Source organism: Lutra lutra, chromosome 14, assembly GCF_902655055.1.
Source record: "Lutra lutra chromosome 14, mLutLut1.2, whole genome shotgun sequence".
Lineage (NCBI taxonomy): Eukaryota > Metazoa > Chordata > Mammalia > Carnivora > Mustelidae > Lutra > Lutra lutra.
Genome location: NC_062291.1, coordinates 63,331,083 through 63,356,948, shown reverse-complemented (window position 1 = coordinate 63,356,948; position 25,866 = coordinate 63,331,083). Strand labels below are relative to the sequence as shown.

General features: G+C 55.1%; 1 protein-coding gene across 2 annotated transcripts in view; it reads right to left on the bottom strand.

Annotated features, from left to right (window-relative positions):
• The window catches only part of NEURL1 (neuralized E3 ubiquitin protein ligase 1), an 80,341-nt gene that overhangs the window by 9,575 nt on the left and 44,900 nt on the right, over window positions 1–25,866 (bottom strand). The window contains exons 1-3 of one of the 2 annotated variants that reach the window (XM_047701418.1): window positions 23,996–24,303; window positions 10,811–11,052; window positions 10,070–10,391 (exon numbers count right to left, since the gene is read on the bottom strand). In XM_047701418.1, the coding sequence (XP_047557374.1) occupies window positions 10,070–10,391; window positions 10,811–11,052; window positions 23,996–24,029 (598 nt within the window). In that variant the 5' untranslated portion in view covers window positions 24,030–24,303. Of the gene's footprint in view, window positions 1–10,069; window positions 10,392–10,810; window positions 11,053–23,995; window positions 24,304–25,866 lie in introns of those variants that run through there. The other variant, XM_047701417.1, reaches the window with a different exon arrangement.

Sequence of the window (25,866 nt, the reverse complement as noted above, 5' to 3'; positions counted from 1 at the left end):
CTTAGGCATTGTGGGCACTGGCCCTAGACAACTCCAGGGTTGGAGATGGAGAGGAAGGGACAGGGACAGCAGAGTGACAAGAAAACAAAAGGCTCAGAGATGCCAGCCAGAGCCTATAGGAAGGAGGCTGTCACAGGCCTCACACACACATGTATCCCTACACTCCCCTCCCCACCTCACCCCACCCCATGCACTCAGGACACTCGGTCCAGGGCCCATGGAGCTGGGCAGACCATCAGCACAGGCTTCTGAATGGGGCTGGATGTGTGCTCCCCAAGCTCTGCCCCTTCAGGGGTCCTTCTGTACTTAAACATGGCTACTACTGGGCTTCTCAGGCAACCCGAGCCACTGATGAGCTCCTCTAAGAAAGCAGTTCCTTCTCTTAGACTGAAATCTAGCTCCCTGTATCCAAGGATATCTTGGATAGATTTACTTAACATCTCAGCTCCAGTGTCCCTCTGTGCCAGTACTACCTCTGGGGTAGCCCCGTGGAGAAAACACTCCCCTCAGGAAATACTCAGACCCACCACACACCTTCCCACGGCTTAGACAATGAGCAGAACCAGACTCAGTGCTCCAGATGTTCCCTGACCCGCTCAAGGCACAGTGTGGCCACCACCTCCCTTGATATTTGTGCTAGACTTCTCATAACGTAACCTAAGGGTATTTGGGGTTTTTTAGGAACCCGAATCCATATACTGGTAGGCAGGACAGAAGCATAGTTAAGTGTAAGGATTTTGAAGTCATCAGCTGAGGTTCAAATCCTGGCTGCATCATTTCCTGTCCATAGCACCTTAGATAAATAGCTTAACCTCTCTGGGCCTCTCTTCTTCAGCCGTGAAGTCGGCATTCACCGAGGTGTATCATATCTGTACTCTAACACCCCGCTCAGCAGGGATGCAGTGAAGTCCAAATGCAGTAAGCTACAGAGGGCACCTAGCAGGTCACCTTGAGGGCACCTTGTAGTCACAAGGTAAGTAGGAGCCACTGTTATGGTTTACCCGGCCCAGGGCTCCGAAGAGAGTGCATGGGCTCTGGGGTGATCCAGGCCTGGGTTGAAATGTCCAAGCCAGCACTTGAGTCACTGTGCCTCCCAGCCCCAGGTCGCTCAGCTAGAGAACGGGGGGAATCACAACTGCATTGCGATGATGACATGGGAGTCAGAGGTAGGGCGGGCAGCCCCTGAGACCGAGGTACTTGACAACTTCAGGTACCAGTGCCTACTCAGGTCGTCTGCCAACCACAGTCAGGTTCCCCCGCAGCACGCAACGAGCACTCTGCACCGGACTGTAGGACTTCACATGGGTCATGAATGGCATCCTTGACTGAGGACCAGGAAGGAGAAGCTACGAAGCGGAGATGAGAGAGGAAAGAAGAGAAGGCAGGAGAAACAGCAGGGGGTGGGGAGAGAGGAGGAGGAGGGGCAGGAAAATGACCCTTTCAGCCTTGCTTGAAATCTTGGAGGAGTCAGGCGGAAAGGTACAGGAGATGCTGGGAAACAGCTAAAAATGGAATCCCTGGAGCCAGTGCCCAGCCCAAGTCTGTCTTCTCTCCCAGCCAGGCTGCCCCTCGGGGTCGGAAGCAGCTACAGGCTGCTGGCCATCTCCAAAATAAGCATCCCCTCGGTGTGCCCAGCTGTGCCTGAAATAGATGACACTGGAGACGGAGCAGCCGGGCAGGGCGCCCTCCGCAGAAGGGCCGGTGGAGGTCAGAGCTGACTGAAAGCCAGGGAAGGGGCTGGGTCCCCAAAGCCACGGGAGAGTGCCCTGGGGCCAGGCTTAGCCCAGGGTCCCCACTTGGAGACAGGGCAGAGGGCAACCTGTCACCCCAAAGATGGGCTGGCCCATTCGGAAGCAACAAGTTCTACTCCCCGGGCCGGGGACACATGGCTGCCCACCTTGGAGGTGTTTATGTCAGGGCCCAGAGCAGGGAGCCGCGCGAGGCCACAAGAGATGCTGCTCGGCTGGCAACCCTCTCGGTGTCCCGGCTTTCATCTTGCAGGCAGGAATTTGTCAGTCTTCAGCTCCTGCAGAATCTGGCGCCTGGCAGGGCAGGAGGGGGAGTGGCGATCCTTTGCACCAGGGCGGAAATAACCAGGACCCACAAGGCCAGTGAAGCCAGGGCCAGGGTTTCCTCCCCTCCAGGTGGCACTCAGGTCACCCACTCACTGACCTGCTGTGTGCCCAGGCCTAGGCAGTAGTAAAGAGAAGAGAAGCCAGCACCTGGGCCCCAAGGAGCCAGTCGGATGTGGGAGGATCAAAGCTTGGAGGCGTGAAAATATTTGAATATAATTTCCTTACAAAATTCTTAGTGTCTCCAGAGGAAATCCATGTCTCTCTGCCAAGCTCTCACCCAGCCTTGCCTAGAATGCTCCCAGGGACAAGCAGCTCACCACATCCCAAGGCTATCTGTCCCCCCTCTCTGAACAACTACAGCTGTTAGGAAAGCTGTCCTTGCACGGATCCAGAAGTGTCCCCCATCTGCTCCTTGGCTCCCCCTGAGCCTTCTCTTCTTTAGGATAAATACCCCTTTTAGGATAATGCTCTCCAACCGAGGCTGAGGTGCCCTTCCCATTTCACAGTGAGTCAGAGACAGCCTCTTGGAAGAAACAAGATTTGTCCTGGGCCCTGAAGGACAAGAGAGTTTGGACTGATGGACAGAAGCAAGAGGCGCTCGGTGGGAAAACGGCGCTAGCAAACGCCTGGAGAACAATCTGAGGCCAGTGGGGAGAAAGGAAGGGAGAGGAGGAGAGGAGGGGTCAGACTGAGGGCACCAGGGCCAGCTCTGGCAAGGGACCCACTGGACCCACATGCTGCCAGCAGTGCAGGGCAACCAAGATAGGGCCAGGGCACTGGTGCCAGGGCCCTCAGGGCCAGGCAAGGGGCTCCTTCAAAGCAGGGCCACCCATCAGCCCCAGAGTCTTATTTGTTTAGATTCTCACCTCCCCAGCCCTGGCTCATCTTTAACCAGGGGTTGGCCAGAGGCAGCAGACTGGCTGGTGGGCGGGCATCTGCCGGCCCCTGTTTGGAAGGCGCTGCTGGCCTATTTACTGTCTTCATAAACATCCTCCTGCTGGTCAGCACCCAGCACGGGGCAAGGGAAGGAGCCCCAAGGGTGGGGACATGGCTTGGACGGGTAAGGGATTTTTCCACCCCTCTGGGCAGCGCCCTGAAACCCACACCTGCCTCCACCCTCTCCATATACACCCAACCGCAGGAAAGCTAGGAGAAACAAATACTTTGTGAGGTTCATGGAAGGAAGGGTAGAATGTCCCAGAAACACTTGGAGTCACAGACTCTAAGATTCATGGAATCTTCAAGACAGAGGATCTTAGACGTATAGATTCTGACTCATCCGGTTTAGTGGTTCTCAAACTTTTTTTTTTTTTTTTTAAAGCAGTGAAATCATTTTGTCCAACAGAACCAAAAGCTCTGGTTCAAGTCTAAGAGGAGGTCACAGAGCCCTGCCAACTCAGCTGCCTCAAAGATGCCTCTGGAACACCAGTGTCCCAAGGAACTCAGCTGGAGAACCATAGATCTTGTTCCAAGAAACAACTTAGAGAGCATGGTTTGAATTTCACCCACATACAGGGACTTGGTTTCAAGGCTTCCCCCTCTAAGGAGAGGATTGGTTTGCGAATTGTCTATTTGGTGGGATTTTTAAGTTAAGTATCCCTTTCTAACCTACAAATAGCCGTTGCCATTTGCGTAAACACTCTTACATATCCGTAAGCCTCACAGACTCTCCGAGAGGTAAATGGCACGTGTCTAATTATATCCAAACAGCAGACGGGGCGGTTGGGCCGCAGAGAGGCTGGAAGGCTTGCTCACAGCTAGTGAGTGGCCATGTCAAGTCTTGGCTCAGTCAGCTCTCTCGCTTCTGAAATGTGGGCTTTGTCTCCAGTCCTGCAAGGCCCCAGCTTCTCTGCTACACACCCCTCCACCCTGGGACCCCCTGGTCTCTCCAAACCTCCTCAAAACTGTATCTTGAGCCAAAAAGGTAGAAAATCTGAAACTGCCATTTCTGGGTATTAGAAATAGTCTAATATTGCCAATCATATAAGATCGCACTTTTCATATATTCATTCTGGTTTAAAACAAACAAAAAACCAAAAAACCAGAGTGCACTGTTAACAAAAGAACCAGATGAAGCCCTCAGGAGCCTTCAGGGAACTGTGAGGCAGACAGACTCACCGCTGAATCGGGGTGCTGGGCACCCCCCAACTTCTCCAGCCAACACTGCTAGGGCTCTGGGAGCCTATCCATGCCCAACATGTGCTGCCAATCCCTGACATCCTGAGCTCTCATGAGTTCCACCCTGGAAGATGGAGGATGGCCAACTCCCCACCCCTGGGAGATACCCAGACTTAGCAGGGGGACCAGGGGGACTCACATTTAGAGAAGCTAGGAAGTAATACAGCCCACCTTCCTGGGCCCAAGGCCCAGTTCTCCTGAACTGTGTGACCCTGGGCAAGTTATCAGACCTCTCTGAGCCTCTGTTGCCATATGTGCAAAATGGGCACAATAATAACATTCCTTACAAAACATCTGAAGGGCTTACGACGTCTTCTTAAAGAGCAGGACAGTACATGATGCAGAACTGCTGGTACCACCGAGACCTCCACGTGCCTCAGGTGGTCAGGCGCAGGAAGGGTCGTAGGAACAGGGGAGATCAGGGCTTCCTGGTGGAGGGGAGGGCTTGGTGATGAGCCCTGATATGATCAGCAGAATTGAGCGTGAGCAGAGAGAAGTGGCAGGAAAAGTCCCTGAAGCAGGAGGAACAATAAAACTTCGTTTTAATCAAGAAGAAGTGAAAACTAGCAAAGAGGAAGAAATCGCCATCAGCATCCTCCACTCTTTCCCGCATCCCGAGTTTCGCTCGGCTTCCTTAAACTAATATTTGCCTCTCAGCCCTTGGCAGCCACAGCTGAAGGTAAATATTGGTTTAGTCCAGGGAGCAGAAGCCCCAGATGGCAGTGTGGTCCTCTGCTGCCCAGTACGGTCACACTCTTTGTGCCGCCCAGCTGACGCGCACCCTGAATGGGAGACCTAACCCAGGGCCATATCTCCAGAGAGGGCCCAGCCTCTCGCTGCAGGCAAGAAAGCCAGGCTGGCTCGCCAACCCACAGACCAGCCCAAGAGCAGTCTGCCTGTCCGAAAGCCCCCCTGCCCGAGCGTCTCTGTACGTCTCCATCCTCAGTAGGCAGGTGTTACCAGGACCTAGGAGCCTCTGCCTGGGCCGGGCTGAAGCAGAACACCATGAGCTCTTGGGACCCCACCTCAGGAGCCCCCTAATGCCCTCCTGAGCTCAGCCACTACTGTTCGGACATGGTGATAACTTCTCACATTGACCTTACGCCCAGATCAGCCTGGAAGATAGGAATTCCAGGCCCAGCCTGGCTTCTGACTGGTTGGGAGAATTTGGGCAGGCCCTCTCCCATCTCTGGGCCACAGATCCTCCTTTTGAAAGACTTGACAGCATGGAAGCCACAAAATTTTCTGCTTGCACGGCTCTCTCTCCTTTGACGCACGCGCATACCCCCTTCTCCACAAATTACCTCTTCGCTTCGCTCCCTCCCCCGAAGGTTCTGTTCCCCGATGGCTAATTCCCCACCTCTGAGCCTAAGCACACCCCTCCTGTCTGGCTGTTCCTCCCCAACCAGGCCCTTTGTTTTACCTTATGTGGTTCCTGACTCGAAACTCATCTCCTACAGAAAGTCCTGGATTACTCCCCACCTGTACCACCCCTGCCACACAGTTTTACTCTTCAGTCACATTTCCCTGAAGAACTGGATTTAGGTCACCTCAGAGCAGTTAGATGATGGCCCCTAAACTAAACACTCTTCACGGAGAGGGGCTGGGTTTTCAACTCTTGTGTCTCCCCTCCCCTCCCCACTCTGCCCAGTACATAGGCTGTAAGGGGCCCACAGGGTATCAGAAGACCCTATACTTGAAGTCTGGGTTCACCAGCTCTGTGGGTCCTGACACATTTCTGAGAAGAGCAGAGAGACCTTGAAAAACTGGTATAGGAGCTTATCTCTCTAAGTATTAATCACCCCATAAAACTTGTGTTTATTTGCTTGCTGGCAGGTCCCTCTTTCTGGAGGTAAGAAGCTGTTATTCTTGGAAATCCCAGCCCAGGCTTGGGCCAGGGCACCCCGAGGCCAGAGGTGATCTCCTGAACTCCAGCATGTTGGGAGCCTGGAAGGCATGAGGCAGGCCTGCAAAGGCCGTGGTGGGGGCACCGGTGGGCCTAGCTTCAGTTCGGGCAGTGGGGGGGTGGGATGGCATGCCCGCCTGGAATGGTCACTGAGGGACAGACCCCAGCCCCTGTCTGCACTCTGTCAGGGGAGACAACCCATCTGTCCATGGCCTGATTTGCAGATATGCTGGGTGCCAGGGGCCCCAAGATATCTCTGATCTGAAGAGCAGGTATGGGCCAGGTAGGGTTTGGAGAGTTTGGGCCATAGGTCCCACAGACAGACAGGAATGGAGGAGGCAGGCCTAGCAGGAAGTCCCTAAAGATGAGACACTGGTTTGGTGGGCAATCACCTCAGGAAAAAAAGCCTGTCTTCAGAGCTGCCAAGGCAGAGAGCAACCTCTCAGGAGATGGAGAAACTCAAAACTGGCTGAGGAGGGAGCGCAGGGAAAGCCAGAGACACTGGAGGGATCCGGGCCAGCCGTGGGGAGTTGGGGGGTGGGTAGGCAGTGAGGAGGCCGGGATAGGAGACTGACCCCCGGACTATATAGGGCAGCAGGCGGACCCCAGAGGGGAGGCCACCGATGAGGGTATAGAGCAGCGTGCCAACCTCCGAAGAGATCTTGGATCTCTTTTGTTTTTACACCAAAATATATGAGTTTAGGAAGAACAAAACAAAGAGATATTTTAATCTGCTAATTGAATTCAGGGACCAACATCAGCGTTTGAAAATGCCCAGGGATTACTGTGATTTACAGCTCAGACAGGAATCTGCTGGGACCTCAGGCTTACCCAATGTGCCCAGAGGAGCCTGCTGGGAGATCCAGGTACAGGGGAGCCTGCTGGGAGATCCAGGTGCAACTGAAAAAACTTCCTGAAAACCCATTTAGAGCCTAAAAGGGGTAATAGGGCCAGGCCCGGGGAGACTGCCTGGGCTGTGTCCCAAGGTGGGGACCATCAGATCACTCTCCAGGTCACTTTCTAGGCCCCAGAGGTTTGGAAGACCCATCTCACCTAGCATGTCCCCTTCACCATCCCCTTCCTACCCCTTCCTGGACCTTCTGGACCCCGCCTAAGCCCCCTTCTCCAAGAAGCCTTCCTGGACTCCATCCTCCCTCACTGACCTCAGCCTCCTCTGACTTACTGCCTCCCTCCATACCTAACCTGCTGGAGGTTTACTGGGGAAGGTACTGCTTTTCGCATCAAAACACTCAGTTCAAATCCCAGCCCCACCACATTCCTACAAAGGTAATCCAAGCATTCCATGGGTCTTAATTTTCTCCCTGACAAATGGGAATGAAAAAACACTCTGTCCAGGGCCAGCTGCTGAGGTTAAATGAGATAGCTGGATCGAAACCATCTCAACAGATGGAAAGGATCCTATGACCACAGCTCTAAACAATTTACTGTCTTCTCGTGGGTTATGCCCTGATGGTGTCTGGAGCGCTTGTTTTTCTCTCTGATTTCCCAGTGAGGCTGGGCTATCTGTGAGCGAGGCTGGGTCTACCTCACTCCCCACCACTTTCCTTCATCTAACAAGCTACCTGCCCTCCCCACCACACTCCCCTACTGAGCCCCCAAATAACCCTTGGTGTCTTCCACACACCAGACACAAGGTTCTACTCTGGAGAGAAATCCAGCGTGGTAAGACATGGTTTCACCCTGAAAGCCTTCCCCATCTTGGGTAAGACCTATGGATGGGCCAGAAAGCTCAGCCGATGCCTCAGTGCTGAGAGAATCCCAGGCACCATGTGGTGGGATTCAAGAAACAGAGAAGAGACCTCACTCTGGAAGGCTTCAGGGAGGAGGTGGCTCTTGAGCCAGGCCTTAATGCCAGAGTGGGATTTTTGATTTCTGGGGACTGTACGAAAATGCATTCTTTGCTAGGAAAGGGGAAAGCAAGAATGCTGCCCCTACTGCCTTTACCCCTGTCCCAACAAGACTATAACTTTTTTTTAGAGCTGAGACACTTCTGTCTCCCACACGTACCCCCCACCCCTGCCCCACCCAAGGGCTAAGTCATAGTATTCACAACCTCTTCACAGATGAGAAGCCTGAGACTCAGACAGAAGTGTCCAGGCTAGAGCACAAACTCAGGCTCCAGAAGTCCACTGCCTGGAAGTGTGAGGCCCTAAGGACATGAGAGCAGCCGAGGGTGTTCACTTGAACTTGGGTTAAGCTTCGCCCTCCCCAGGATGGATGGGGAAGACTGACGGTCAGTGCCTACCTCCAGTGTGTCAACTGCTTCCTGTAACTCGGCTCTTTAAGCCTCCAAAAGAATCCTGAAAACTATTTACTATTACCTACCCCTATTTCACAGATAAGGAAACTGAGGCCCTGCAGCTAGTACAGGGTGAGGCCCGGAGCCCACCTGGGGCAGAACCAATACTCTTTCCGCCTCCAGCAGGAGCACCCACTGCACGGAGCGAGAGGAGAGCAGCTCATTGTCAGGCAGCCTGGGCTCCTTCTTCACTTACTAGGACCTGGAAGGGCTTGCTTTCAGGCTTTTAACTTATCCACGTGAATGTGTACTTTTATGGAGTTGAAAAACAGAAAGTACCCAAACTATTAATTAATAAAAACAGACTCCTGATGTTTGGAAGTCAACAGAAATGCTTCTGACAATTACTCATTTGTTTTTACTTTCACTGTCTTTTTTACTCAAATGAAGGTGTTTTGAAAAGAGCTTCACTGTTCCTTGGCTCTGAAGCCAGAAAGGAACAAAAAGGGAAAGAATAAAAAAAAGGTTTTCCATTGCATCCATGGCGTTTTTGTCTGCAGAGAGATGGAGGCAGGGGTGGGAGCTGGGACGAGCAAGCACAGGCCGGGCACTGACTGTGCTGGGCGCTTTACTTATAGCCTCTTGAATTTCCCTTCATTGTCCCACAAACCCATTTCATAGATGGGAAAGCTGAGGCTTCTGCCGGCTCGGCCTGGAGACACAGCCGTTTTGCCTGTGAGCTGATGTATGTTCAGAGTCACCATGTGCACAAGGGAGCAAGCTGAGAGCAATCCTAGACCAGAAGTCAGGTGACCTGGATTCTAGTCCCAACTCAGCCACCAGCTCAGCGTGGGACCCTAGGAAGCCTGAAACTCTCCAAGGCCCCTTCCAGCCCCGGAACTTTGGGGTAACGGGTGCCCTCGCCAGGAAGCCTGGTTCCTTAGCACCCCAGGCGCCTTCTGCTGCTCCTCCTTGCCTGATTGCTGCCGCCAGTATGGAGGCCCTACTGACCCTGGGCACCCAGGAGCTGCCAGAAAAGTCTTAGGCACCCCAGTGCCCTCTGCTCTCCCTGCTTACCCCATTCACTCCCATCCCTGCAAGAAGCACTGGGACGGTGTTGGGCCTCCTGGAGGACTGCACAGCCCAGAGGCCAGGGGCTCACTTGGAACTGAGTGCTGGCTGCCCCGCTCAGCTGCAGCACCTCCAGCCAATGACTCAACCTCCCTGAGCTTGGGCCTCGTCTCCTCAGGCCACACTAAGAGAGTCTGCCTCCCAGCATCACTACGAGCACAGCAACAATGAAGTGCTTGGCCCACAGCGAGTCCTAGCTCAGCTGTGGGGTCGATGATTAATATTCATGACTTTCTGGAGGTGGAGGGTCTTTGAGGCTGGTTTCTGATGAGGGTTATATGCTGCTCAAAGGCACAACCTGAGGGGCCTTGGAGGGCAGGAATCCCACCCCAGAGCCCCTTGCCCCAGCTGTGGGCAGGAAGGATGGGTGAGCTCTGCAGGACACAGGAAGGCTCCCTGAGCTGTCCCCGTGCCCACGTGGCCCTGGGGCCCTGCCAGTGGAGGAGAGGTCCGCAAGCCAGATGAACCCGAGCAGCGTCACACCCCAGCACCTCGGGGGCACGGGGAGCGGGCACTCACCGAGCAGCTGGACGCCCCGCGTGAGGCCGTAGACGTCCACCAGGGCCCAGAGCGGGTCGGCTGTGCGGACCCCGTTGAAGAAGAGCATGGCAGCTGAGTCGTTGATGCGGTAGAATACGCGGCCCTTCTTGTCCACCCAGAAAGCGATGATGTTGCCCTCGTTGGCAAACTCCTCGGGCAGCGCCTTGGCCCAGAAGCCGCTCTGGGACACCAGGTCGGGGCAGGCGTACTTGGGCAGCGAGTCAGGGTGGATGCGGGACGGGTCCTTGCTCGTGAAGCCCAGCCGCAGCGCCCCGCTCCAGCAGCACTGCTTCTTGGTGATCTGGATGGGAAAAGAGACCCTCAGAGGGCAGCCCCTGCCCGGCCCAGCCTCTCCCGCACCCACCAGGGCCCAACGGGGAGGGAATGGGTCCTTCCCAGTGGATCACTTGAGGCGGACTCCCCTGGGTGGGGGTTTCATGCTGCCCTGCTGGCCTCCTCTCTCTCCTCTGGGAACCTTCCCACAGGCTGGTGACAGCTCATGGAGGTCCCCACGGCCACACCCCTCCCCCACTCCCTCTCTGGGAGTTGAGGCCACGTCCCTCTGGGAAGGTTGAGAAAGGAGGAGTAAGAGGGTCCAGCACGAGGAAAGTGAGGAAGAGCGCAAGTGGCAGCACAGAGGATGAGAAAGGCGGAGTGCAGCGGGAGCGGGAGGCATCGCTGGTCCCCGGGATGCGCAGAGAGCAGGGAGGGAAGCCCCACCTTCAGCCTGACTTGCTCGTAGATGAGAACCGGGCGGTTGCTGAAGGTGATGGCATTGCAAAAGCTGGCCTGCCTCTTGACGGCCTTGTGGCTGAGGTCCATGAGGATCTGGGAGCCCTTGGTGTGCGGGTGGAAGAGCAGTGGTGTGGCTGGGAGCCCCCCGCCAGGTGGTCCCGGAGCACAGTGCTCCTGCTTGTGGTGGCGTCGGTGAGAGGTGACAGGGAAGGGGCCCCCGATGGAGTCTGCAAAGGAATGAGCTATGATGACAAGGGTGTGGCAGAGACCCCTGAAGCAGCAGAGGGCTGAGCACAAGCAGAAGTTGCTCATGGCCCAGGACATCCACCATCACTGAAACTCACCCGCCGGCACCTTTTGCCACCATCTCTTGCCATAGCCCCCTTTGCCACCTACCACCGTGTAGCATCCATCACCATTGGCCCTGGTCCTCTGCCCATCACCTCCCACCACCGACTACAAGTTACTGCTACTCACCAGTGCTTCTCGCCATCTACCCTCCACCACCCACCTTTGTGATAAATCAGCATTTACTACCAACATCCACCACCATGTCCTGCCACTCCCCACCATCATCATTTTATTTTATTCAACAAATATTCATTACAGACCTACTTAATACCAAGCCCTGTCCTAGGAACAGGGCATACAGGCATGAAACACACATGGATCCTTTCTCAAGAAGACAACAGCCGAGGAAAGGAAATAGGACATATGCAGGAATCATGATAAAAATGGCAGACAGTGGGCGCCTGGGTGGCTCAGTGGGTTAAGCCGCTGCCTTCGGCTCAGGTCATGATCTCAGGGTCCTGGGATCGAGTTCCGCATTGGGCTCCTTGCTCAGCAGGGAGCCTGCTTCCCTCTCTCTCTCTGCCTGCCTCTCTGTCTACTTGTGATCTCTGTCTGTCAAATAAATAAATAAAATCTTTAAAAAAAAAAAATGGCAGACAGTGATTAATGCCGAAATGATGGAACGGCAGGTCACTTCCCAGGAAGGCCTCCTGGAGGAGGGGAGAAGGAGGAGAGGGCATGGAGCTGGACTGACAAGGCTGAGCTGCAGTGCACACGTGACCTTGGAGCTGCCCTTGGAGACCAGCAGTGTAGCTAGGCTCCAGGACCACGCCCATGGCTGCCCTCCTTCAGGGCCACCCCTCTCCACCTCAGGCCGCCCTCGGGCTTTATACCACCCACGCCCGCAACAGGTGGGCCTCGGCACCCAGGCTTCCTGATGGAACTCAGATCAGCCTCAAGAACCTCTGGCCGCGAGGCATGCCAATTCCTCCTGCTGATAGCTCTACTGCACCCCAAAACGGGACAGAGGAAAGGATGGGGCGTGGTCCAGGGGAAGGCACGTTAGAGGCATGTGGGGCTGGTGTTCAGGAGACAGGGCAGAGATTAGAAGGAACATGGAGGAGGTGGCAGGTGGCTTGTATCGGTCACTCACTGGCTGTATAACCTTAGGGACATCACTTCCCTGCTCCAGCACAATGGGAAGCTGGAGCTCTAAGACACGTCTCAGCAGCACCGGAAGTATTAACGCAGTCTTGGCAGTTGGGGACAAGGAGAGATGTTCATTTCTTCCCCAAGATCTGTATCCTGTCCATGATGAAGGGCAGCCCTGCCCTGTGCCATCAACTTGAGGAAGGAGAGACATGGAAGATGGGAAGATGGAGTGGGGGAAGTAGGAAACCACAGAATGTGACAGAAGCCTTCTGGGAGGTGTCAAAGTTTGGTTCCTCCAAGGCAGAGAAGCTCAATCAGCATCAGGCTTTCTCAGAGGTCTTCCACTCCCTAAAGAGGAGGAGAGTTTTCCAGGAAGGATAGGAAGACAGGAAGGGAAGAGAGATGGAGAGAGCAATATCCTGAGCTAGGAAGACCCTGACTTTGGTCCAGGCCATATTTGCATCACTTTGCATCACTTTGCATCTTTGCTTCCTTCTTCCCAAAGGGTCCCAGACACCAGCGTCCATGGTCCATGGCCAGCCAGACATCCTGCATGTGGGAGGCGGGGCTGGAACAAGGAGGAGTTCCTCTTGTTCCCACTAAGAGAAAAGACTGGAATCACAGAACACTGCTCAAGGCCTTTAAAGCCACCAAGCAGTGGAGGTTGGAACTGCTCAGAGGCGACCCAGTCAGTCTGGGAAGGATACCTGGAAGAGGTTGGGTGGCCCCTAGATAGTACAGAGTAAGGGAGGTCATTCCAGGGAAGGGGGCCATTGGGATGAAGGACAAAGAGTGGCCACAGGAAACCTACAGGTGCCCTGCCTGGGAGAGGTGTCCTTTGGGATAGGCCAGCCTCAGGCACAGCATGACTGCTGGCTTCAAAAAATACCAGTTGGGGAAAGGGATTAGAGATTGTGGTACAGGTATACAATGGAATATTACTTATCGGTGAACAGGGAATGGATCACTGATATGAGAGGCAACATGGATGAATTTTAAAATACTTATGCTGAGTGATATAAACCCGTTTTTAAGAAAAAAGCAAACACAATCCATGGAGTAACTGTAGGGCTTCTGTTCCTTTTGAAACAGAAACCTACACCCTGTCCCATTTGCCCCAATCTGGGAAATGCACACTAAGGGCTAGTGATAACACATAGCCTGGAGGTCACCTGGGGATGGAGGGGTGAGGGGGAGGGATTGCCAAGGAGCACAAGGGAACGTTTGGGATGATGGATATGTTCACTCTCTGGATCGTGGTGATGATCTCATGGGTGTATACGTATGTAACCCCCCCCCCCAATTGTACACTCTGAACGTATGTCAATACAACTTACAACTCAATAAAGCAGGTTGTTAAACCTGCTGAGCCCAGCAGCTGATCACAGCCTCTCCCATAGGGTCACTCCCCAGCCTCCACTCAGGACCCATGGACCAACCGCAAGACCTCAGCTTCCTTCAAAATGCTCCCTCTCCTCCCCACCCATCCTGGGTGGGGTCCTAGGGTTCTGCAAAAAGACCCAGAAAACACTGACTCTGGGCAGATACGGTGGAGACACCCAGGGTCAGAGATCCAGGCCCTGGGAGGACCATATCCCTGGGCCTCCCTCCCACAGGAGGACTTTGGGTCGGCAAGGGTGGCACAGGCCCAGCCACCCTGGCTGACAGCAAGACGGATGGAGAAGGAAGGTGAGGGAAACCCTGGTCCCTGGGACACAAGGAGCACCCAGACGGTGACCTCACATACAACTATGGGTACATGAAGGTACTCCAGACCCTAGAAGACAGAGACTTATTTCTTCCCTAATCCCTTGGGTCAGGAATCACACGTTTACACACGTACCGTGCACACACACACATATTCATGTCCACAGGGATGTATGAAACGGCATGCATGGGACAGGTCCAAGCACCCATGGACCACATACCTCTAGTAATATGGACAGCCGCGGGCCAGGCCCTGAACGGGGAGTTGATGTTCACCCACCGGTTTCAGCCTTAAGGCAAACTCTGACTGGAGAGAGGGATATCACTAGCCCATATGACTGATGAAGACCCTGAGCCTCAGAGACACTGAGTGGCTTGCCCACGGTCACCCAGCTGCCACAGAGAGCCTCCAGTGGCCGAACGCAGGCAGTCCCGCGGGGAGGCCTGTGGCTTCGCCATGAAGCCCCAACAGCCAAGACCACGGGGGTTCTGTGTGCCGGACACATTCTTTTAAAAGCACATTAAATTATACTCGCGACTGGTAAAATGTGGGGGGAAATGTTTGTCCATGTGCCATGCAGAACCATTGTGAGTAGCACACTGGGGGAGACCCGGCATTCTGCTAGGCTGCTTCCATGATACACGTGTGTAGGCCACCAAGACACAGAAACACAAACCATGTGGCCTGCATGGCCCTCCTACACGGCTGGATATAAAATGCGGCATGCGCCCTCAAGGCATCCCGCTCTGCATTCACATGGGTGTAAGGAGGAGGGACCTCGAAACCATGCTGAGTGACAGAAGCCAGCTCCAAAGCCTACCTATGCTCTGATGCCTTTTTGTAGGACATTCTGGAACAGGCAAAACTACATAGTTTGAAAGCTCCAGAGTACTGGAGTTTGGGGAAGAGGAAGACACAGGGGCACAAAGGGAGTTTTGGCAATGATGGAATGTTCTTTATCTTAACTGTGGCAGTGCTCACACAACTTGCACATTTGTCACAGCTCCCCAAACTATATACTTAAAAAGGATGAGCTTTATTATCTACAAATAATGCCTCAAAAGCAACAACAACTAACAAATCAGGGTCCACTGAGATGGAGGAAAGGGAGGCTGACCACCACTGCCGCCATCAGCCCATGGCAGGGAATGCCTAGGATGTGGACCATTGGACAGGAGACACCAAAGCCTGGTTGGCCCACAACTCTCAGCCCCGAGCCTCTGGACCGGGTATGAGGGGAGCGTTCTGGCCGCTACAAAGCACGTTCACTGACTCCTAGACCTGCGAAATTATATGCCCGCCTCCTCCTTCCCATAGTGTGGCTCCAGGGGCTGTCCCCAGAGCTGTCCCCAGAGCTGTCATTGGCCTCTTCTCTCTGCACTCAGCTCTGAGGAATCAGTGCACACCGAGCCATGTCTGTGGAGATGATATGAAAACCCTCTCCGGCTTGCTGGGTATCTCAAAGTGACCATGGTCCCCTGCCGCTTGGCAGACCCCCACTTGAACTCCTGACCCTAGCCCACCAAACACCCCCCACCAGCTTCCAGGCCCAGTGGCATCCTTGAGCACCCCAATCCAGCTGGCCAGTCCCACCTGAGAAAGAGACATCCGTGTCGCATCACGTCTCTTCAAAGCAGGGCCAGAGCCACTGCTTATAGCCACGAAGGCCCTCCCTGCCTGCCTCCAGGGGGCGCCATTCACACAGACTACAAGAGGAATGGGGCCCTCTGAGGCATCCAACATGCTGGTGTTCGTCACCTCACCAACCCCTGCTGTGTTTGCCTGCCAGCTCCCTCCTCCACCTCAGCTGGCATTATGGCCTGGGGGAGGAAGGAGAGAAAGCGGAATGAGAATTAACCCTGGGCACAGCTCTGAGATTCAGGGGCAGAGGGGCAGCTGAGGGCAAGGCTCCTTCCCTACCCCATCCTAAAAGGCTCCCTCCCTGCACTTCAACCGACACTATGGCCCTTAAGGTCTCCATTCTAGGGATGAGTTAGGACTCCAAATGGTTAGCCAACTTGCTTGAGCTCACATAGCAATGAAGTGGCAGAGCTGGGACTTGGACCCTGATCTTCCAATGCTGCTCATAGGGGTCCTTTACCCTACTCGGCATCTAATACTAGAGCCCATTTTCCCCACGAGTCCAAGATGGCAGGCATAGTGGGGAAAGGCTGCGTGGAGAAGGCTCTGGCCAGTCCCAGCTGGGGGAACAGCCACAGCAAAGCAAGCAGGCTCAAGATGCTGGGACACTACTCCCCCACTGGCCACTGGTCCTGGTGGAGCCCCAGTCTCCCCAGCTGGCTCCCAGCAGAGCTCTCAGAGCTCCCATTAGTGACAGGTTTACAAGCTTCCCGGGAGCCACAGTGGGAGCAACCCCCCCACCCCCCAGGCGAGGCTGCTGCTGACACAATGGAAACTCCCCCACAGAGCCCATTCCTCCTGGGCATTTATGGGGTGCCAGACACAAGCCTGGCCAGCCCTCCAGGTAACCCTCAGCTAGCTCTGGACCACATTCCTGCCTCTCGGTGGGGTCCCAGGGGGAGATGCCGGGACACAAGGCAGCCTCCAGAGTGACCTCCTCACTGCCCCCACGCCAAGATCTGCCCCAGAACCATCCTGGCAGAGCCCCGCACGCCCAGGCTGAGCTGAGCTGGGCTGCCAAGGAGAGGGCAGTACTAGCGACAGTGACCAAACCCCATGTGACTTTATAGGTGGGGTCTTCATTCCGCCCCCAGTGCCACTGGGACACAGGTCCTCAGACGTGAAGTTACCCAGCCAGAGCAAAGGGCCCTGATATGAACCCAGGCCTGCTGCCTCCAAACCCAGCGGCTCTGTCACTAACTGTGAGACCTCTGGAGCCTCGCTTTTCTCACCTGTAAAATGGGGGCCATGGCAGACCTTCTTCACGGGATTCTTGTCAGGATTAAATGAGATGATGTATGCAAAACTAACCCAGTAAGTGGTTGCTATAATAATGATTATAATAATTATTATAGATAACAGCTAGTAATTATATTATAATTAAGACACGGTTAGCTTATCAGTACTTATTATATAACAATAATAATTATTAATGCTACTGACATCCACCTATGTTCTCGTACCTCCACACCTTTGTTCAAGCTCTTCGCCCCTCCCCTCTTCGCCCCTCCCCTCTTCGCCCCTCCCCGCCATACAGCTTCTTTCCCTGCCCCCCCTCCCACCTCCACTTCTCCATGTCCCATCCGTCTTTCAACATGGAATCGCACTGTGCTCAGGACCGCCTTGCTCTGAGTCTGTGGCGCTGACCCCCAGGGCTGGCATGCTTGTCTGCATCTCCGACGAAGGAGACCTGTCTCACTTTCTAGACAATGGCGGTCAGGGAACAAAGAGCTTGAACCCTGGAGTCAGGGGGCCATGGGTTCAAACCCCAGCCATGCCACAGACTTGCTGTGTGACTTTGGGCAAGTCACTTCACCTCTCTGGACCTTGATCTCTTTCTCTGTAAAACAGGGTCATCTTAGCTGCTCCGCCCACCTCTCCTGGTTGCTGTGACGACCCAGGGAGTTCACAGATGTGAAAGAATTTTGCAAACTTGAACACCAGATCCCAACATAAGGTCTTATTTTTTTTTAATAAAAGCAATAAATCCCACTGTAGGAAATCACCAGCTCTTTTCAGCCCAGTGGGATGCCAGACACTCTGGTTTTATCTTATCCCAAACACCCTAATCCTGGATTGCCAGGGTAGTCCTGACTTAGACTAGCTTATACACATGCACTGAACAGGGCTTGCTCTCTCTGGGGTAAAGACTGTGGCAGCCAGTTTGAAGGGTGGGAAAGCAGGTGGGGAGGGGGCCTCAGTGAGAGAGATGATTGTAAAATAGGGCAGATGTGACCTTCTTAGGGGTCATTAAAGGGGCCCACCTCCCTCATGTGCCTCTTGCCTCCAGGCTTGGTCCAAGCGCATTTCTCTGCTGGGAATCTTTCTCTCCTTCCCACCTACTTACCTGCCTTTCTCTCACTCATCCTTCAGACCTGGATTTTAAAGCCCACTTTCCCCTAGAAGTCTCTCTGGCCCCAGACCAGGTTCAGAGCCCTGCTATGGACCCCCAGGGACTCTACCCACACACCCCTAACAGGGCCTCCAGCACCCAAGTAGCCTCTCTCAACTCTGCTCCCTCCGCAGAATTCAGTGCAAAGGCCCTGAGTTGCCCGCTATCTGCAGGACACTATACATCTCCATACCCAGAACGGTGGAGAAGAGAGTCACTCGGATCATTTTCTGTGCTCTGCGGTGCAGCTTTCTGGCGAGGAAAGGCTGCAGGGTTATTTGTGTCTGTCTCCCAGATGGACCCTGAGCCTCCTGGGGGCAGAAGCTCTTTTTGTCTTTTTTACTGCTGTTTCCCCAGTGCCTAGCGGAGAGCACAGAGCGGGTGCTCAACACGAGATGCTGAACGGAATGCCCCTGTTCAATTCTTCAATTCACTGACCAACTGGCAAGTGTCCAGGGAGTACCCACTCTGTGCCTTGCCCTTTCTGGTGTCCTGTGGAGAAATCAGAGAAAGAGGGGACTAAAAGGACAGCTTCCTTCACTGCGCAGCACCAGGATCCCACCCACACCGCGGGCCTAAGAACCTGTAACAGCTCCCCACTTGCCTGCCGGAAAAAGGAGAAAAGGAAGGTGATGAGAGTTGATGGGTTTCTTTGGTATCAAATACTGCAGCAGATGTCCTTCTCATGCAACCTCTCCCCAGCCTCCCAGTCCTTGCAAGACAGGTGTCTGAAGGAAGCAGCCTCCAAGATGGCCCCAGTGATCCCCAATTCCCCCTCCTGGCAGTCATGGCCTCTTGCAGACCTGTCCCTTTGCGTGTGGAGCAGACCTAGCAGCCAGCTTTTAGTGCATGGAAGACAGCTGAAGTAATGGGATGTCATGCCCAAGACCAGCTATCAAAAGCCTTCAGTCTCCATCTTGGTTACTTTCTCTTGCCTCTCTTGGGTTTCTGTCTCTGGGGGAAGCCGGCTGCTGTGTTGTGAGGAAACCCTGTGCAGAAGCCCATGTGGCAAGGGACCAAGGACTGCCAATACCCACGTGAGTGAGCTTGGATACAGATCCCCCTCCAGACAAGTCTTCAGACCAGAGACCATAGCCGCGGCCAACAACTCGACTATAACCTCCCAAGAGACATTAGGCAGGAGGTACCCAGCTAAACTGTGTCAGGATTCCTGACCCACAGAAACTGAGATAATGAAATGTTTGCTGTTTTAAACCACTAACTTCTGGGGTAATTTGCGGTACAGTAGATGTGCTTTGCAACAATATATTAGTCCCATTTTATAGATGAGGAAACAGAGGGTCTGAGAGGTACTAACTCACCCAAGATCACATAGCTTTCAAGTGGCAGCTCTGGGTTCTGATTCAGGTAACGCACTTTCCAGCCGCCCTCGGTGATTTTGCCTCGCTGGCCAGCCGGCCAGGTCCGCTCTCGGCGACACGAACCCTGTGGTCCAACCTAGTTGGTTTCTCCATGCCCACGTATATCCACCTTTGTGATTCGGGGTTAGGGGCCACGTCAGGCCTCTCATCTCTCCTCAGGCCCTGCCTGTGCATACAGCAAGCCCTGCTGCTCCTTGGAAGACTGAATGAATCCATGACAACGAGTGGGGCAAGGGAGGACGGCGGGGAGTGGGCAAGATCGGCACCTTCATCACCAAGTTGATCTCCCCACACTGAGCCTCCTGCTCTCATTCATTCTGTGACATCCCAATTTCTGACATTCCCAACAGATGTGCATACAGCTGTGCCTCCCTCACTGCTGGGAGGGGACTAGCCCTCCTCTTCCCCTCCCTGATCCTACCCCAAGATTCCAGATGATAGCTATCCTGGGTTCAGCTCTGAGCCCATCTTCCCAGCAGCTCCCCAAAGCCCCTGGGCCAGGCCTGGGAAACTGCAGGGTTGGGGGGAGCACGGCTCTGTCACATAAATCCATACACCACACAGACTGTCCCTCGGAGCTTCCCTCACACAAAGCCATGCTCACGCATGTGTACATGTGTGCACACACACAACCAGAGAGTGTGGCTGATGGTGGACACGAGACCCATCAGGGCTGGAGGAGGCAGAGACACCTGGGGTCCCTCGAGGAGGCCAGGTGTGCGTGTGTGTACACACGAACATACAGAGGCCAGGAGGAGCCTCCAGGGAAACCTTCACAGAAGCACATTCATTTCCAGGGTGCTCACGGTGCACTAATGCCCATGACCTTACTTAACCCTTTCTACCATCCTTCAGGGTAAATATTACCATCCCTGATGTACAGAAAAGGACAATATACAGAGGAAGAAACTGACCCAACGTCACACAGCCAGTGGATCCGGATTCAAACTCTCACCAAGAACACCTGCCCCACCATCCCCTTCCTCTCTAGCCTTGCCTGGTGTCACTGCCCAGCTCAGGTCTCACATCCTCCAAAGCTGTCCTTGACAGCTCCATCCCACCTGTCCCCCAGGTCAACTACAGCTCCAGTTGCCACATGGTCCAGCCACTCAGGGCCTCTACCCCTTACTCTTCCCTCTTACTCAATGACCAAGGATCCCCTGGGTGCCCGCTGGGGGTGAGGGCAGACACAGAGCTGGGTTAAGAGAATAAGACGGATCAAGCTAAGCCACCCCACCTGCGAGCTCACCTTGGCCTAAGCCTCCAGAGCTGCCGCCAGGAGAGAGACAGCCCCCTCCATGTTAATCCCAGGTCCCACAAGCCATGGGATGCCCCTTCCCCTGCTGCCTGTGAAGGAACCCGAGAAGGAGAGTGGGGAGCCAGCTGCAGAAGGGGCAAGCCCTGACTTTCCACCCGAGCCACCAGCGCCATGACCTCGCCAACCACTTCCACTTCTGGGTCACAGCATCCCCCTCTGTAAAAGGACACAATTGGGGACCAACTCTCAAGTCTCTGCACCCCAGCATCTAGGGTTTGTTGGTCCACAGATGTGCCACACATGTCGGGGTGAATACGTGTGTGCCATCCACGCGTCAGCCCCTTGGCACTGGGCCTGTCCTTGCTGGTGGGGGAGCACTGAAGGAGGTGAAGCGGGAAGGCAAAGAGAGAGAAGAGGGGAGAGGCCGGGGGAGGGAAGAGGAGGGAAGGCCGGTCAGTATGGCTGCTGCCTCCTTCCATGCTCTCCACTCCCCAGTTCCTGCCCTCAAGACCGGGAGCAGCTCTGGAAATCTGCCCGATAAAAGACATCAAGCGTGTAACTGCCGAAACCATTTTGCAAATGGGAATTAATTTCTCCCATGGGTCTCCTGCCAGGCTGGTCCCAGAGGAGCCTGACTCCTCACCACCAGCCCTAATACACACACACAAACACACACACACACACACCCCTCATGCAGAAACACTGACATCTACAGAATAACAAGGACATGTCCCCCGCACAAAGTAACACAAGTGTGACGGCTCACACACGAATACGCAGGCATAGCATGAAATCCCTTAAATATTAGACAGATATGTACACATCCCATGCTACACAGCACGTGGTAGCCACAGACAGAGCCCCCAGCACAGGTACACCACCTGCAGACACCAGGAACACCGACAGCCAGAACACGTCCACAAACACGTGGCTAGGAACCCACCCGCAAACATACACACAGTCTGGGGTCACATTCTGTCATATCCCCATCATCTCTGTCACCCAGCAATTCAAAACCTTCCCTCTGCACCAAACCCAAATCACCAGGGCCCACGGGGAAGATACGATCGAGAACTATGTAAGCATTCTCTGGGAGTCAGGCTGTGGGCGGAGAGCGCCCCTAGGAAGAAGCCATATCCTTGCATCTCCCACTTCCTGCGCCCCCCAGAAGGAGGCAAAATGAGAGCCACTGAGGCAGCCAAGGAGTGGGTGCAGGCATGAGCAGTGTGAGGACATGCACGCCGAGGATCCAGCTAAGGGGCCCTGTGACACGGGCAAGGACGCCTTCCCCACATCCTCCAACTGCCCTCTCCTACTCATCTTGATGGTAGGTTGAGGCTAGGGGCTAGGGCCAGCTTGGTGGGAGGCCCAGCCTCTGGAGGGGGGGTCTCGGCTGAGGGCAGGGGAGGGAAGGAGGGCAAAGCAGATGACGCATTTCGTTAGCACTCACCAACGTCCACCCGGCCTGGAGGCCCAGCTCCTAGAGTTCTCAGCCCACCCTAAGTATCCTCCTGTTCCGGGGGGAGAGGGAGGGAGTCTGACCCTGGCCTCAGCATGCTTTTCCAAGCCTGTGCTCAGTTCTCCTCATGTTCAGTCTTTGTTCACACCCTCCCAAGTAATCGTCACCACAGTCCTGAGAAGGGCACTCCTGTCAGCCCCTTGAACAGACGAGAAAACCAAGAAAGACATTTGCCCTCACTCGAACACGTGTCTGTGGACCATGGAGCAGGGGCTCGTGACGTCCGTGTGCTGTGTTGGGTGGTCTCAGGGTCCTCACTCCCCTCAGAAGCCCATGCTCCAGGCCAGCCGGAGGACAGTGGGCTGCATCCTGGGCCTGTTCTGAGAGCCTCTCTGTCCTTCCCAGGCCACAGGCTTGACCAAGTCTGTTTCTAGTAGAAAATGCCAGCCTGCACCAGACCCTCTGCCAACAGGCCCTGTTGGGGCCAATGAGCCCTGAGAGGAGCCCCCGCCCTGTGGACACCCAGGGCCAGGCCCAGGTCAGCCCAGTCCGAGTCTTGGGCCAAGGCCCAGGCCACTGGCTGGCTCCGGATTATGTGTCTTCCAGGACCTTCCATCTGTCACTGAGCGCTGCAGGCCCAGGACAAAATTTATTTCCTTTTAAGAGAGTCAATGATGTGCTTTTCCCATGTCTCCTTTCCTCCCTTTTTCTTTTTTAATTAGAAATTACTCTCGCAAAGTCCAGAGCCTGGAAGGGAAAAGCCACCTGGTCACCAGACCCAGCCACAGCTTCCTGATCGCTCCTGCCACCACCCTCCCTCATCCCGGGGCCTCTCCCAGGTTCTTTAGTGCCCACTGGACTCAGCAGATGAGGCCGCCCCATCTCCTAACGCCCTGTCTGAGGAGGGAGCAGGGGACACAGGGAAGTGTGGTGGGGACTGCCCAAGGTCAGCCCACACTGCTCTGGCCCCAGCTGGTTTGTACAGAAAACCCAGCTCCTGGGGCCCAGCAATGACAAAACAAGTCCCTGGGAAGTCTTTCCCTTCTGAATCTGGTGCCACATCACCCACGTTACTCCCAAGACCACAGCACCGGAGCCAGGCGGACAGAGGGGATGGGAGCCTGGGCAAGCAGCAGCTCTGCAAACAGGGAGCCAGTTTGGTGCTCCTCCCTTCCACCCCTTCACCTGCCTGCCGGGCGCCGTGTCTGACCATGGATGTAAACCCCAGGGGTCAGAAGTTCACTGGCCTCCCCCACAAAGCACACACTTTGTGAACTGAAGCCAGGCAACGTGGGGGGCTGTCACTTGCATATCTGGATGTTGAGGCATAAGCAGACACAGGTACACACCCACAGACACCTCGAATGCACCCTTGTGAGCACAGACACACGCACTCATGCACACACATGTGTGCCCACACATCTCTCCACGTCTCCATCATGGATCACGGTGCTGACCTCCGTGGCCTGCATCCCGGGATCTACAAACAGGTTCCCCCAGCTTTCTAGCTACGGTTTGCGTTGGTTCTGGGAGCAGAGGGTATGGACCCCCAGGACCTCACACCCCATGTGGGGGTCGGTCAGCACCCGGGGAAGGTGAGAGGACAACAAGACTCTGTGGGGAAACTTCACCTCCTGACCTCTGCTGACTATCAGGGAAAGCCCACCTCTTCCTGCTTTCCCCAGGCTCCCTTGCTGGCTCCCACGCCAGGTTCAAACACCCTTCTGTGGTTGAGAGGCACCCCCTCCCGTGGCCCCAGAGCCCAGCAAGGAGGAAAGAGGCAGGGGGATGATCATGCCCTAGCCCGAGGGCCCCAGGGCCCCAGCCTTCCCAGGTGGTCCCCAGGCTGGGAATGGGTGGACCCCCTGGCATCAGCTGGGGTCTTACCGTGGAGGTTGCTCCGGGTGATCTGTGCCCCCATCGCAGGCAGCAGTCAGCACAGCCACCTTCGTTTGGCTGGCTGGCCTCCTCACCAGGCCACCCTAGCCGCCAGCTCCCCTCCTCCTGCCCCTCCTCCCCCGCGGCCAGCAGCCGGCATGGCAGGGCCGGGCCCGCCCCTCCCGCGTCCCCACCAACTGCTTCCCGCACACGGCTGCCTGCCTGCGAGGCCAGCCACACACACACACAGACACACACGCGCGCACGCGCGCGCACTCAGGCACACGCAAGCACACCCCTCTGGCCCTGCTCGCCGCTTCTAGCTCCCACCCACTCCCCCGAGCCTCCCCCACCGCCCTGCACTGGTACAGGCAATGGGATCTGTCATGTTTATTTACATAAGGAGGAGGAGACTGGAGGCTTCCTGAAATAGCCGGGCTCCAGAAAGCACTGGAGATGCCCCAGCCAGAGCAGACAGGCGCGCACACACACGCGTGCACACACACACACGCACACGCACACATATGCTCATTCCCCATCACATACCTCTTCACAGACACCCGCATGCACACAGCCTCACTGTCCGCCCAGGCCTCCTGCCACCCGCATGCAATTAGGCGCCTACTACCTGCAGACCTTGGACAAAGACACTGAGGGCCCCACGGTGAGCAGAAAACACACTGTCCGATCCTCAGGGGGCTTACACTCTGGCTAGTGGAGCTTACTAACAAACAGCTAACATGGCTTCTGGTTTCTTCCAGGCTCTGTCACAAATGCTTCAGGAGTATTAACCCCTTCAGTCCTCACTGGCTGAATGAAGAGGTCAGTATTATTCTTATTATCAGTAAGTACCATTATTATTATTATCTCGCAGATGAGAAAAATGAGACAAAAAGAGGTTACCAGCCTAGAAAGTGGCAGGGCTGGGAAGGAAACCCAGGAATACAGGTTTTCATCTGCCCCCATCACCCCTTTAACTGTAACATCCACAAGCACACACCAAAATATAGAGACCTCACCACCTGTCTGCACCACGTCACATGGAAACGTACGACACGGGCTCTCATAAGCATTCACCATCATGCACACTTAGGACCCTACTGCCCACCAGACTTGTGTAAGTCAGGCACAGAGGGCACTCTCACTGGTATTCTGGATGGCAGAGACTAGTGTTAGGTTCATTTTACAGAAAAGGAAGTTGAGACTCTAAAAGGCTCAGGAAATTGCCTGAGGTGACCCACCAGGTCAGAGGCAGAGCCAGGATTCAAGCCTGGGTCTACAAGACACTCTCACAGTTCATCACCCTTTTGCTGGCTCTCCACAGAACAGGGGTCTCTCCCAGGTCCTGGCCCAGGCCTTGGCCCAGGCCCCAGCCTCTGTCCTCAGGGTCAAGGATCTGGGTTCCCAGGGAAAGATCTGGGTGGGGAGAGAAGGCCTGGGGAGCAGAGGTGTGGGGGCTGGAGACAGAGCTAAGGCAAAGGCAGGGTTGCCCCGTATTAGATGGGACTCAGAGGCCTCGGCACCAGGAGGGGCGGTGCTGGGCTCTGAGCCTTCACCTCAACACCCTGCTGTTACCAGCCCTGAGTAGGTCTGGGGGACAGACATCAGGCCTGATTAGCCAGAGGGCAAGGGAGGCCTTGGGTGAAAGAGTCCGCAGGCCCAGCACGCTAATCCTCCTACGAGACCAGAGGCACAGCTGGGTGTTCTCCCCAGAATAAGCGCTGACCCCCAGTTCACATAAGGCTGCCCCTTCCTCCCGGCACACGGTGCTTGTGGCTGTGCGGAGCCCCATGTGCACGCACCCGCACACTCTGGGGCACACACGCCCAGTTCCTCTACGGAAGGAAACTAAGTCAAAGTCTAAGAGAGGAAATAACCTG